Source organism: Phacochoerus africanus, chromosome 10 (genome assembly GCF_016906955.1).
Source record: "Phacochoerus africanus isolate WHEZ1 chromosome 10, ROS_Pafr_v1, whole genome shotgun sequence".
Classification (NCBI taxonomy): Eukaryota; Metazoa; Chordata; class Mammalia; order Artiodactyla; family Suidae; genus Phacochoerus; species Phacochoerus africanus.
Genome location: NC_062553.1, coordinates 4,288,767 through 4,301,642, shown reverse-complemented (window position 1 = coordinate 4,301,642; position 12,876 = coordinate 4,288,767). Strand labels below are relative to the sequence as shown.

The following is a 12,876-nucleotide window of genomic DNA, read 5'->3' as shown; positions in this document are numbered from 1 at the left end:
GGCTTCTTCCCCGGGAGAGGGCACTGCTTAGCCTGCTTTCACCATAGGGCTGCAGACACTGGCTCCAGAGCACCTCCACCCTCAAACCCAGCCCAGGGCGATGCTCATCTTTGTCCCCTGGGCCCTGGACGGCAGGCCTGGCCACAGCCCTGCCTTGGGGCAGAGGCTAGCAAGAGAGGACACACAGCTCCCTGCAAGGCGGGGGCTGCCTCCGTCCCCAGCCTCAGTGTCTTCACGGCAAAATGGGCCAACGGAAGCCCCCCTGTAGGTGGGAAAGGTTGTCCCCCCTAGAAAGGGAAGGGCGGCTGGGGGACTCCCACCCTTAGAGGGGCTCCGAGATGCCCCAGGCCGCGGCACCCACCTGGTAGGTCTCTATGGGTCGCGCCTCCATGTTCAGGTCCCAGACCTTGACCGTGAGGTAATCTCGGGTGAGCATGTACCGGCCGCTGTGGCTGAACTTCACGTCCGACACGGAGGAAATGATTTCCGAGAAGAAGGAGCGGTTACTGGGGTCCTCGGGCTCTTCAAATACTGCGGAGACAGAAAGAGCCACTGTCACTGAGCCGCTCCTGCCACGGGGTGCAAACGACAGATGAGTCTGTTTCCACCCTGTGCTCGTAGGATGGGTCATTCATTCATTCATCAAACTCACAACTAAATATGGATTGGGCACCGGCTCCAAGTGGGTCCTGCCAAGAGAGAAGCAGCAGCTCCTGGATCAGTGTTTATTAAGCAATTACTCTGCGCCGGATTCTGTGCTGAGCCTTTCCCGTGCAGGACTTCACCTAATCCCCCAATAAAAATGTCAGGTTGGTGCCACCATTATTCCCATTATATAGCCAAGATAACTGAGGCCTGGATGGCTAAGAGCCACGCCCACGCCCGAGGTCTCAGGTAGGGGTTTGAACCCAGAGCTGCACTCAAAATACTGCTCTCCACTGCCTCCTGCTGGTGACTCAACGCCAGCACTGTGAGGTGTTCGTGGGTCCTCGAAGGTGCTTCACGTCCTGGACTAGGCTGGGCACTGCCTGTGGCTCTAACTGGCTCTGGGCCTCTGCTCCTGGTGTACCGGGCACACGTGAGCCCTACTCGTGGGTATGTTCTTTTTGGCTGCCACGGGGGTTGTAGCAAAATCAAATCTCGTCATCACAGATGCAGCTTGAGTCCTGTGTGCCACCTGCCACTCACCTCCTATTATTTCAGACCAGCTGCTCCACATGGGATGTTGCTCTCCTGGCCCCTGAAGGCAACAGCTTGCCGCCCCTACCAGAGACCCATTTGGGACAGAGTGGGCAGCATGGCTGCCCAAGGAGTGTCCCCTCCCTGCCGTCCCCAGTAGCCCCATAGAAGTTCCCATGTGGAAGACAGGCCCTTCTAAGCTCATGCCTGTTGCTGGCTGTCCCAACAGTTGGTCCATTAACACCCTTACTGGCCAAGCAGATCTTACAGGGGCTCTGAAGCTGGGGCAGGATGGAAATTAGTCCCTGCTGACCAATTAGGACCTGGGCCACGGATAGGCCTGGGGCTCAGGGAAGAGGATGGGGTGGTGGGTTGGTAGCCATCCACAGCCAATCTGCAAGGACATAAAATCTGACCACCTGCAGATCCTGTTGCGACACAGCGAAAACGAATCGGACTAGTATCCATGAGGATGTGGCCAAGAAAGAAAGAAAGGAAAACGAATTAAAGCTGACCTGATCAGAGCAGCCACAAAGCCTTCAGAAACGTCCCTGCTGTAAGGCTGTAAGGCTCCCATTTCCTTACCAGTCCGCGGGCTGCATCAAGGCAGGCGCCCCCTCTCGGCACAAAGCCTGCGGCCACCCCTCGCTCTCAAGCCAGCCTCCCGTGCTGATGCAAGCCCTGTCCGTCTCCACTCGCCTCAACCACCCCTCACCTGGCTTAAAGTGCCAACCCCCCATCTGGTCCCCGCTCCCACTTCCGCCTCACCAATAATTCTCCAGCCAGGGGGATCCCCTTAAAAACAGGCCAGGGGAGTTCCCGTCGTGGCGCAGTGGTTAACGAATCCGACTAGGAACCATGAGGTTGCGGGTTCCATCCCTGGCCTTGCTCAGTGGGTTGATGATCCGGCGCTGCCGTGAGCTGTGGTGTAGGTTGCAGACGCGGCTTGGATCCTGAGTTGCTATGGCTCTGGCGTAGGCTGGTGGCTGCAGCTCCGATTAGACCCCTAGCCTAGGAACCTCCATATGCCGCGGGAGCAGCCCAAGAAATAGCAAAAAGACAAAAAAAAAAAAATAGGCCAGGAATTCCCGATGTGCCTCAGCAGAAACGAACCCGACTAGTATCCATGAGGTTCGAGCCCTGGCCTCGCTCAGTGGGTTAAGGATCCGGTATTGCTGTGCACTGCGGTGTAGCTCACAGATGCGTCTCAGATCTCATGTTGCTGTGGCTGTGGTGTAGGCCGGCAGCTGCAGCTCCAATGTGACCCCTAGCCTGAGAGCTTCCGTATGCCACAGGGAGGCCCTAAAAAGCAAAAAAGAAAAAGTCAGGCCAAAGCCCCCTGTGGCTCCCGTCCTTTCAGAGTAAACCCAGGGCCCCCATCATGGTCTGCAAAGCCCACTTGACGTGAACCCCACTCTCTCCACGAACCTCTGACTTCGCCTCCACCTTCCCCGACTCTGCTCCTGCCCCAGAGTCTCAGGATCCAGCTGCAGGGCTGTCCCTCTGCTGGGAGCTTTACCCTGGCTCTGCCCACAGACCCATGGAGCCCCCCGCCCCTGGCAGAGGGGGGCTGGGGCTGGTCTTTCTACCCCAGACCCATTACCAGCTTGAGTCCTGGGAGTCCACTTCACCCAGTCCCTTTAAACGAACCTGGCTCACCCCTAATTCCCATAAGAGTTCTTTGTTCTCAGCGCCTCTGTGAAGTTTAAGTGAGAAAGAGCACAGGCAGATGGGCGTGAGGCTGCTGGAGACTCTATCCTGGCTCTACGGAGCTGCGTGACCCCGGGGAAACGTCTTCACCTCTCTGTGCAATAAACAATCATGGCCCCCAAAGACGGCCACATCCGAATCCCTGGAACCTGTGCATGTGTTACCTCACGTGACAGAAGACTTTGCAGTTGGAAGTTAAGGGTCTTGAGCTGCAGAGATTGTCCTGGATTCTCCAGGTGGCCACTGCGACCGTAAGAGGACGGTCAAAGGCAGAAGAAGAGACGGCATGATGGAAGCAGGGGTTGGGGGGATGCGTTTTGAAGCGGGAAGGGGCCACGAGCCGAGGACGGTGGGTGACCTCTGGAAGTTGGGAAAGACGAGGAAACAGATTTTCCCCGAAGCCTCCGGAAGGAACACAGCCCTGGCAGCACCTGAACGTTAGACCTCCTCTGACCGCTAGAGTGGTGAAAGAAAAGATTTGTGTTGTGTTAAGCCGCTGAGTGTGGCAGTTTGTTACAACAGCCACAGGAAACGGACACGCTCAGTTTCCTCATCAGCGAAACGAATATTCGAGTGTCTCCATCACAGGGCAGCCCCCAGGATTTAGTGAGGTGTCAGCTTGGAGCAGCAAGCCCTCAACCAGTGCCAACTGCGGTTACTGCTTCACCTGGCAGGCACCGGAGCTGGCACCTAGAAGGGACCGCACAAGGGGAACGATGGTCACTGCCGCCTATGGCACAAAATCTCTGGGCTCTGGCACAGCCCTTCCCTTCGGCCTCACTCTGAGGGTGAAGGATTCGCTACAAGCTGCGGCGCAGGTCCTGGATGCAGCCAACTCGGAGCTGTTGGAAGCAGAGATGACTGTCTATTTTGAGGCTTTAAGCCCCGTCGTTTCCATGGTTACCCTGTCATCATGACTGGCAGACAAAGGACCCAGATTTCTGCAGCTTTGGAGAAAGACGGGAAGCGGTGGGCTGGGCAGCAGCAGAGCCTGCTCCCCACTCTGCTCCCCATGCAGAGGGCCCTGCGGGAGGACAGCGGCTCTCGGAGCCTCGGTTTCCTCGTCTGTCCAACGGCAGACGTCAGCACGTGGTCCACTGCCATCCGGGACGCCTTAGGCGAACAGAAAATCACTGTCTGTGCTACTGGGAAAAGGATGCCGTGAGCGCTCCCTTCCGGGGCTGTCATTAGCAGCCACCCCCCCGAAGTCCTGAGTAGTACCTGGGTCCACGGACAGGCGGGAGATGTAGAGAAAGGAGCCTACCCTCCAAGCCTCCTAAAAAAATCTAGCTTGAGGAACGACCATTTGTTTCGATTAAAAACAACCACCACCTCATTGGCAATTGTCTGCTGGCTTCCTTTCTCTTGAGAACTAAGAGCAAACACAATCTGGAGAAAGCTCACGGCAGGCAGATATTTCCTCTACTCACGACTCAGGGCAAATTAAACGAGGAAAGGAAAACAGAAGTGCAAAGTATTGTGCAAAGGCTAGTGAACAATCTTGTCACTGGCATTAAATGAGAAAGTTTTGGTGCAGGCTACTGAGTTTGTGAATGCAACAAAATTGTAGCGAATTTAAAATATAGTTTAGGGGGAGTTCCCATTGTGGCTCAGTGGGTTAGAAATCCTAGTATCCATGAGGAGGCAGGTTCGATCCCAAGTCTTGCTCAGAGGATTCAGGATCTGACATTGCGGTAAACCGTGGCGTAGGTCACAGATGTGGCTCAAATCTGGCATGGCTGTGGTGTAGGTCAGCAGCCGAGGCTCCAATTCGACCCCTAGCCTGGGAACTTCCATGTGGTGCAGGTACGGCCCTAAAAGGCAAAAAAAAAAAAAAAAAAACAAACAAAAAAACAAAATTAACTCCCATAGAAAACCTGTATAAACTCAAAAAAAGATTTACACTAAGACTTCAAGGAGCAGATATACTAACTGTTCCAGGAAAAGCAAGAGAAAGCAGCCCAGCTCATTTTACAAAAGAACAATCATCTTAAGAAAATCGGGCAAGGAGAGTGTAGGCAAAGAAAATTAAAGGCTATCTTCATCTATGAATATTTATGCCAAAAGCCTAACTTTTGCATTTACGCAAACATGTCCTTAGCGAGGAAATTTCCTGCCCCCAGTGTCTCCAGGCATCAAAAAGGCCCAGGGAGATCAGAAGGTGAGATGTCCCTCTCTTCATTCCTTGGTCCTGCCACAGCCTTCTGGAACCTTCATTCTGGCTGGGCAGAGGCGACATCCTCCGCAGCCCTCAAGCTAATGCTCCTGCAGCTCCAGGAGAGGGGGCGTGAAATCAGCGGAGTTGAGTCATGGAAACAAAGTTACAGCTCTCACAGCTCTTGCCTCTGAGATTGTGGGCTGATGCACATTCAGTTCTATGCCACCAGGGGTGTGACAGTGACGTGCCTGGAAGCTACGCGAGTGTGTCTGGGCTCAGGCAATGTACAGGTGATGGCTGCCCTGGTGGGTGGCTGCTTGTTCAGACCCCTGGGAACCAGCAGACTCAGTTACAGAAGACAAGACAGGCTGGGACGCCCACCTCCAGCCCACGAAGGATGTCATTCCAACAGCGTGAGGGGACCCAAAAGCATCTCTGTTCTCCCTAAATTGCATCCTTCCTGCACACACACTCAGGGACAATTTCTGGGTGTATTTCTTTCCGTGCTTTTCGGTTTCCGGCTTTTTCTCCCCACGGAATCTTCTAACCTAACCATTTCCGCATGTCATTAAAAACCTCCTAAGTCAGTATTTTAAACACCTGAACAATATCCCATTATACAGATGTCATCCTCCAGCCACACTGGTGCCCTCCCATCTTGGAGCCTTCGCCCCTACAGTGTCCCCCCTCTAGAAGAATCTTCCCCCAGAGATCTGCCTGGTGCGCCCCCTCAGCACATCAGAGACTGTTCCGCTGTGACCTCCTCAGTGACATGACCCTCCCTGTACGCTGCCCTTTTAGGTGGCTGTTTATATCACCCACCACCTCTTGCCATCACGTCGCTTAGGTAGGAGTTTATTGTTTATTGTCTGTTCCTGCTACATCTCTGTGCCAGGGACAGCGCCCGGAGCACAGCAAGTGCAGAGAGCCTGCCTGGGTAGTTGTGTGTGACACAGAGAGTCCCCTGGTGACCCTGGCTCTGCCCAGAGAGGGAGCTTGGCCATCAGTGCACAGGGAGGGGGAGTTCCCAGGCCCGTGCATTGGGGCTCTGCTGGAGGATCCCTGGGGCGCATGGATGGGTGATGGGTGACAGAGGGCCCAGCAAGTGCAAACCCAGACAGCAGACCTCCTGCTCAGCGGGAAGTGCAGAAGGCCTGGGGAGGGTCTGCAGAGTGTGGTCAAACCGGGAGAAGGGGAGCAGAGTGAGAATGGGGACAGAACTTGGCCAAGGAGGGAGAAGGAGCTGGTGTGGTGGCTGCAGAGGGTCCTGAGCCTGAGTCCCTGGGGGCTGGTGTAGCACTGTCCTCTCTGTCCAGGGAAACCAGGCTCCCAGGGGAAGAGAGGGACCCCGTCCCCCCCAATAGCCCCCGCCCTCCTTCCCTGAGATTCTGATAAAGCCCCCCAGGGGCCAACTAGTCACTACTCATTTGCTCACTCATTCATTCGACACGTGCGTATTTCTAGACACTGCTGCAGGCCCTGGGTAGATACGGAGAGGAACCAAAGTCCCCACCCTCCTGGCTGGGGCCACGCCTGTCCCCACCCCCAGCTACTCCTGCAAAACCATCCAGGAAGGACGCCACGGCCTGATCCCCTGCCTCCAGGTGCCCCTAGAGAGCCCCGCGTCAGTGGGCATCTGCCAGCACAACCCAGCACCGGGCAGGCCAGCCCTGGAAAGAAGAGCACTGGCCACGGCATCCCGGAGTCCTGGGTTCAAGTCCTGCCTCTGCACTTTTCAGTGTGGCTGATCTCGTGCAGGACGCCCTGGGAGCTGGTGTGACGATGAGACAAGGTAATAGGGGTAGAGAATGTGGCTGAGCATCTGGCTAAGAGGGTCTAGTGTGAGCTGTTTGTGGTGGTTCTTGCCACGTCAGCTTCCTTTGGACCTTGTTCAGGCCTGAATCTCCTTGGCACCTCTGTGGCAACCCACGGCTGGCCCCATGGTGGGTTCCAGCGTGAGGTGACCCCAAGGAGCTCACGGGCTGCTGAGGGAGACAGAGCAGCCACAGAAGGTGCTGCTTGGCTGTGACAGGGAAGCTCTGGGGGCTGTGGGGGCACAGAGGAGGAGCCCGGCCGGATGTGGGGGTCAGGGAAGGCTTCCTGGCAGAGGTGACAGCTGCATGTAGTCCCTCCTTGGCTTCTGGGACCCAGCTCACCCCCTGGCCCTGGTCCCAGCCACCTGACCCCTGGAAGCAGGCAGCTCCTACCAGTGCAGGCACTTGGGATGGGGGGGACAGTGGGGGGGGGGGCGGCAGCTCCAGGTTCCCCAGGGCCCACCCTCCAGTCCATCCAGAACACCCCCAGCCCTGCCCACCCTGCGAGGCTCCCGCATCGCATCAGGCGGCCCCGCCCACGGGCACCCCAGGACCGGCCCTGGCGGGCATGCGCACTTACGCTTGGAGTGCTTGTCGCACAGGGCGGCCGCACGCATGTCGCAGAGGCGCAGGGAGCCCTTGCTGCTGCTGTAGACGAAGAGGTTGCAGTGGTGCGGGTGGAACTCGGACGCCGTGATCACCTCCGTGAGGTCTTCCATGTTGGCCGGCTTGATGTCCACGATGTCTGGACGGCCGGTCAAGGAAGGGACGCGAAGGGAGGGTGCCCTCCACCTCCCCAGCTCGCAGGTCCTTGGGGATCCCGACACCCCTCCCCGCGGCCGGCCGGCCGGCCCACCCACTCTGCGTCTGAGCTGCCCCTCTGTCCCCGGGACTCCCAAGGAACATCCTGGGCCAGCGCCCCCTAGTGCAAACTGGCATGTCCAGCAGTCCGCCGGCCGCCCCATCTGGGTGCCTGTCCACTGGCCCCATAAGGCTGAACCCACTGCCTCCCTCCTCACCTGAACCCTCTGTTCAGCCGTTGCCCATCCGCTGCCCAGCCCCCACAGAGAGCAACTCCCCTCGGCCCCTTCCCTCCCGTTGCCAAACAGAAGGTCAGGAGCGTTTGCTGAGTGTCTACTACGTGCTGGGCTGTGGACACATTTGGTGAACAGCTGCAGGTCCCCCCACCCCTGGGAACTGTGTCTGAGCTCCGCACCCCCGCACCCCCCTCACCTGCTCCTTACTAATGCTGGCAATGTCAAGACTCTGCCTTGGGGAAAAGGTTGGCTGACTTTCTGAGTTTTCAGCTCTGACCTGTGCCTCCTGCTCCCACGCACAGTCACCACGACGGATGAGGATATGGCATCAGGTGTGCCAGTGGCGGGGGGTGGGCAGACTTGGAAGACTGGGGATGCTGGGAGCTCTGCAGGGCTGGGGGGATTGTATCTGCTGCCATGACAAGCGAAACCCGGAGCCTGGGGTGGGCCAGACATCCCCAAAGACAGAGTGGATGGAAAGATGGGGAAATACCTTTAGAATCCTGGGTCAGGATGGACCCAGGGCCACGAGCCCTGGATGGTTCAGTATGGGAAGCAATAAATCCATTTTCTTCTCTTTGGGCTCAAGACTTCCACTGCTTGGAAAGGAAGTATCCCTGACTGACCCGACGGGGCCCCGAGAGGGTAAACTTCAGGGGGAGTCTGTAGCAAAGGGACACGGCTGGATTCCCGTCCAGTCCCTGTCGCCCGCAAGGGCAGATCAGAACTCCTTGGCGTGACATCCAAGGTCTGACATACCCGGGCCTCTTTCTCCCTTTCTGGCTTTGGAGCCTGCTAGTCGCTCTGTCCTAAAGGCACTTACCTCTCGGTCTCTGTCTCCCCAGCCTCCTGGGGACTCTGCACAGCCAGTCACCTCGGGCTGTGTGATCTGGGTGAATGTCCCCCTCCATCCGTTTCCCTGCCTCAGTCTCCTCCCCTGGGAAATGGGCTGGAGGTTCTAATCTCATCAGTTTGCTGTGAAGATGAGACGAGGCAAAGCCCTTGCAACTGCCTGACATGTGGCCGAGCTCAAGAATGTCAGCTGCTCTCATGATTTTTTTATTTTCTGGAAAATACCCTTGCTGACCGCCCTCCTGCCTCCACCTGCCCCAGGCTGCTTCCTCTCTCGAGAAGAAAGCAGCCTTTGCTGACCTTTATCAACACGAGAGTTTATAAAACCTCAGAAACGATGGTTGAATCTGTGCAATCAGAGGCACCGAGGAGGGGGTCTGTGCAAACGCTCAAATCCTGCTTGCAAGAAGCACTTCGCTAACCAGAAACTTAGAATCCCATCAAAATAGAAAGAGGGAAAAGAGGAGCTAGGCACCTGAATTGGGTTCCCAGGAAACTGTGGTTTTCTGATGCCGTAAGAAGCAGAGATTACATCGTGGGAAAATGAGACTAAAGTTAGAGAGAGAAAGAGCCCAGACTTCTGGGATGCGGATTCCATCAAAATCAGCCTGCAGCCCATCTCCCCCCAACGCCGGTCTGAGTTCCCGATGACAGCCTTCCATGGGGGCTCTGCCTGCTGGGAACAGCTTTAGTTTCCTACTGAAACTTAAGATGGCATCTGGAGGAAAAGTGCCATCGCTTATGGAATGTCACGCACTCAGGACAGCATCTGTCAGATGTTCTGCAAACAAGGACTAGATTCTCCCACAGGACCCAGGGCACAAAAGCCAAAGAGGCCCTGGGGGACGGACGTGCCAGGCCTCAGGACATGCAGGTCGGCTTCAAGTCTCGATTGTGGCACTTGTCAGGGACACGTGTTTTCACCCTGTGTCAGAGGGTTATACCCTCCCAGGGGGCAGGACTGAAGGGTGGAGAGAAGGTGCCTTGTGGTTCTCTGAGCATCCCAGGGAGACTGGTCCCCGCCCAAGGAGACTCAGGCCATCACGACTCGTACATAGTTTTTGCCAATGAATGGATGGCAGAAGTGACAAGTGACACATGTCACTTGGAGGCTGAAGCTTGGGAGCCAGCATGGGCTGTGCCGTGAGCCTCAGGTGACACAGCACAAGTGGGCTGTGGTCGGCCTCGGAGACCTGATCGTTACTTCAAGACCACCTGACCCTCCTGACTGAGTCAGTGTCCAAATTCTCTTTCCTTTCCGGCTTCAGAATGTTCTAGAACCCGGCTCACTGGAGAAGGGTCAGAGGTAGGAAATCTGAGTTCTGGGGTTCATGGAGGTTTATGAACCGGCTTTCTAACCAGTGGCAGAGAGAGGGCTGTGTGGCAGCCAGAAGCCTCCTCTCCCAGGCCCCCAGACCCTGGTCCCAGCCTCACACAGGCCAAGGCCAAGCACATGGGTGTGGCATTTTGCCTGGTCACAAAGCACGTGCTTCCTGCTTCCTGTGAAGCACATCATACGACCGCTCCTGGCGGCCTCATGACAACCACATTCAGCCCCGGCCTGCCTTCTGCAAGCACGGGTCGGAACTCTGAACAAGGCCGTGATGGCCTGAGGCCACACAGCTCAATCACGTCTGCAGGCTCTGCTGCGAGCACGCCCAGACCAGGGCCCCTCAGAGCCAGCCAAGGGGGGACCCGTGTGGACCGGGGACCCTGTTTGTGGGCCGAGGAGACAGAGTCTCCAATGCCTGGGTCCCAACCACAGCCCCAGATCGACTGCGGTCCTTACAGCCCACGTGTCCCTCGGGGAGTCTCTCTTTGCTGTTTCCATCAAAAGACTGGATACAGGGGGGGATGGGGAAAGCGGTTGTGACACAGCTTCATCTCCACGAGGTGCTGGAGCAGGAAGGCTGGTCCACAGTGATGGCCCGTGTGTGCGCCTGAGTCCCTGGACCCACAGCCACAGCCCGCACCTCAGGACAGCACACGTCTTTCAGGGCGTAGCCATCCAGCTGGGTCTACGGTGACCTGGTCCCCGGACCTCCCACTCTCCTCGTCACAGGACAAGGTCTCTTGGTGGATGCCCAACGGGCACGTGAGGGGCAAATGATGCAGCGAGGCTGTCCCTGCTGAATCTCTGTGGTCACATCACAGAGCAGGGGCCTGGAGACGGACTCGTGACAAGGGAAGCAGGTGGGGAGAAGCCTCCGTGGAGCAGTAATTACGTCCTAAAGAGACACCACAAACACCCCTCCGGGACTCTCGCACCACGTGGCCACGCGCTTGTGGACTTTGAGACACTTGGTCCAGAGTGACCACATGTGGTGGCCTCGACTTTGGCACAACAAGAGCTGGGTTGGAAGTCAGGGGCCTTGGGACTGGTGTTTGGCCTTACTTCTCTCTGGGACGTCCAGTTTCACATGCAAACATCATCCCCCACCCCCCCCAAAAAAGGCAGTTCCCACTGTGGTGCGGCGGAAACGAATTTGACTAGTATCCATGAGGTTGCGGGTTTGATCCCTGGCCTCGCTCCGTGGGTTAAGGATCCGGTGTTGCCATGAGCAGTGGTGTAGGTCACAGACGCGGCTCGGATCTGGCGTTGCTGTGGCTCTGGGGTAGGCCGAGCAGCTGCAGCTCCAATTCAACCCCTCGCCTGGGAACTTCCGTATGCCACGAGTGTGGCTCAGAAAAGCAAAAAACAAACAACAAAACAAAACAAAAATCCATCTGTAAACCTCCATTTCCTCCATTTGCAAAACAAGGGGTCGAGAAGGACCCTGGAGCGCCCCTTCATTTCGAGAATTAACCCCCCCTCGGGGCCCTCTCCCATCCGCATTTCAGAATCGGGATCATGAGTCCCACTTGCAGGCGGCATTTTCCAAAGGTCACGGCAGGCCCACCCTCCCCTGGGAACAGGCATAATTAGACTCATTTACGAGCCCCCCTCCCCCTGGCAAAGCTGGTTGAATTATTCATGTTCTATTTTTCCATCTAATTGTACGCCAAGCGTCTGAGGGCTTTTGTTTAACTTTCAATCACACTGTGGCAGCTAAGAATGATCTTTCCTGCAAGGAAAGTTTGTCAGACGCAGGTAGGTGGAGAGAGGGGGCCTGTCCTGCAGAGAGGGTGGAGCGGGCAGGCCAGTGAGTGCCTGTCCCCACGCCCTGGCTGAGCACGAGCTATTTTTCTGCAGTGCAGGGGGTTGGGGAGTGGGGGGTAAATGGTTTCCCTTCCGCCCCAATACATGTCCACATCCGAACCCCCAGAGAACTGCGAACGTGGCCTTATTTGGATAAAGGGTCTCTCTAGATACCATCAAGTTAAGAATCTCAGGATGCCGTCATGCTGGGTTACCGGAGTGGGCCCTAAATCTGTGGACTAGTGTCCTTGGAGGTGACAAAGAAGGGGGAACAGAGACACCGAGAGGAGAAGGCCATGTGGTATCAGAGGCAGAGGCCAGGAAGATGCCTGGGGCTGCAGGAGCTGCCAGGGGCAAGGGGGTTCCAGAAGCCTCCAGAGGAATGCAACCCTAATGGCACCGTAAGTGCAAACTTCAGCCTCCGGAACCGTGAGAGAATAGCTTTCTGTTGGTCTAATCATGCGGATTCTGGAAGGGTGTCTTGGCATCTATAGGAAACTAGACACCCGGGCTGCTTCCTGGCTGCTGGGGAACAGCCATCCATGGGTGGAAGGCTGGTACCACGGGCATCTTCCTCTACTTCCATTCCATGCCGCTTCTTCCTGCCATCCCTGCTTTAGCAGCCACGGCCTTGAAATGCAGAGCCCCTCTGCTTCCTGGGCTCCTCCACCTGGAGGTCCGTCCCTCAGCCCAGGCTGCCTCTGCCTCCGTGGGGCTCCCTGCCTCCCATCGTGCCCCCCAACCTCAGCCAGAGCGAACTCCCTAAACTAGGGTTGGGTTCCCGCCCCTCGCCCTGCTCTGCGGCCCCCCTACTCTGCCCAAGAGAAGGACTTGACAGGCACGTGAGGCCCATCATGAGGGCCCGGTCCTGCCTTCCTTTCCCCAGTCTCAGCTTGGGCCCTTTCTCCCGTCAGCTGGACCCAACAGTTGGAAGTTTCTGGAATATTCTACGGAGGTCATAGTCTCTGCTTGAACACCACGGCAGGC

General features: G+C 56.8%; 1 protein-coding gene across 1 annotated transcript in view; it reads right to left on the bottom strand.

The window, feature by feature from the left end:
• PPP2R2C (protein phosphatase 2 regulatory subunit Bgamma) overlaps positions 1-12,876 on the bottom strand; it is a 134,257-nt gene that overhangs the window by 17,039 nt on the left and 104,342 nt on the right. Inside the window, exons 6-7 of the mRNA XM_047799313.1 lie at positions 7,442-7,606; positions 362-531 (exon numbers count right to left, since the gene is read on the bottom strand). Coding sequence (XP_047655269.1) covers positions 362-531; positions 7,442-7,606 — 335 coding nt within the window. The remainder of the gene's footprint in view (positions 1-361; positions 532-7,441; positions 7,607-12,876) is intronic.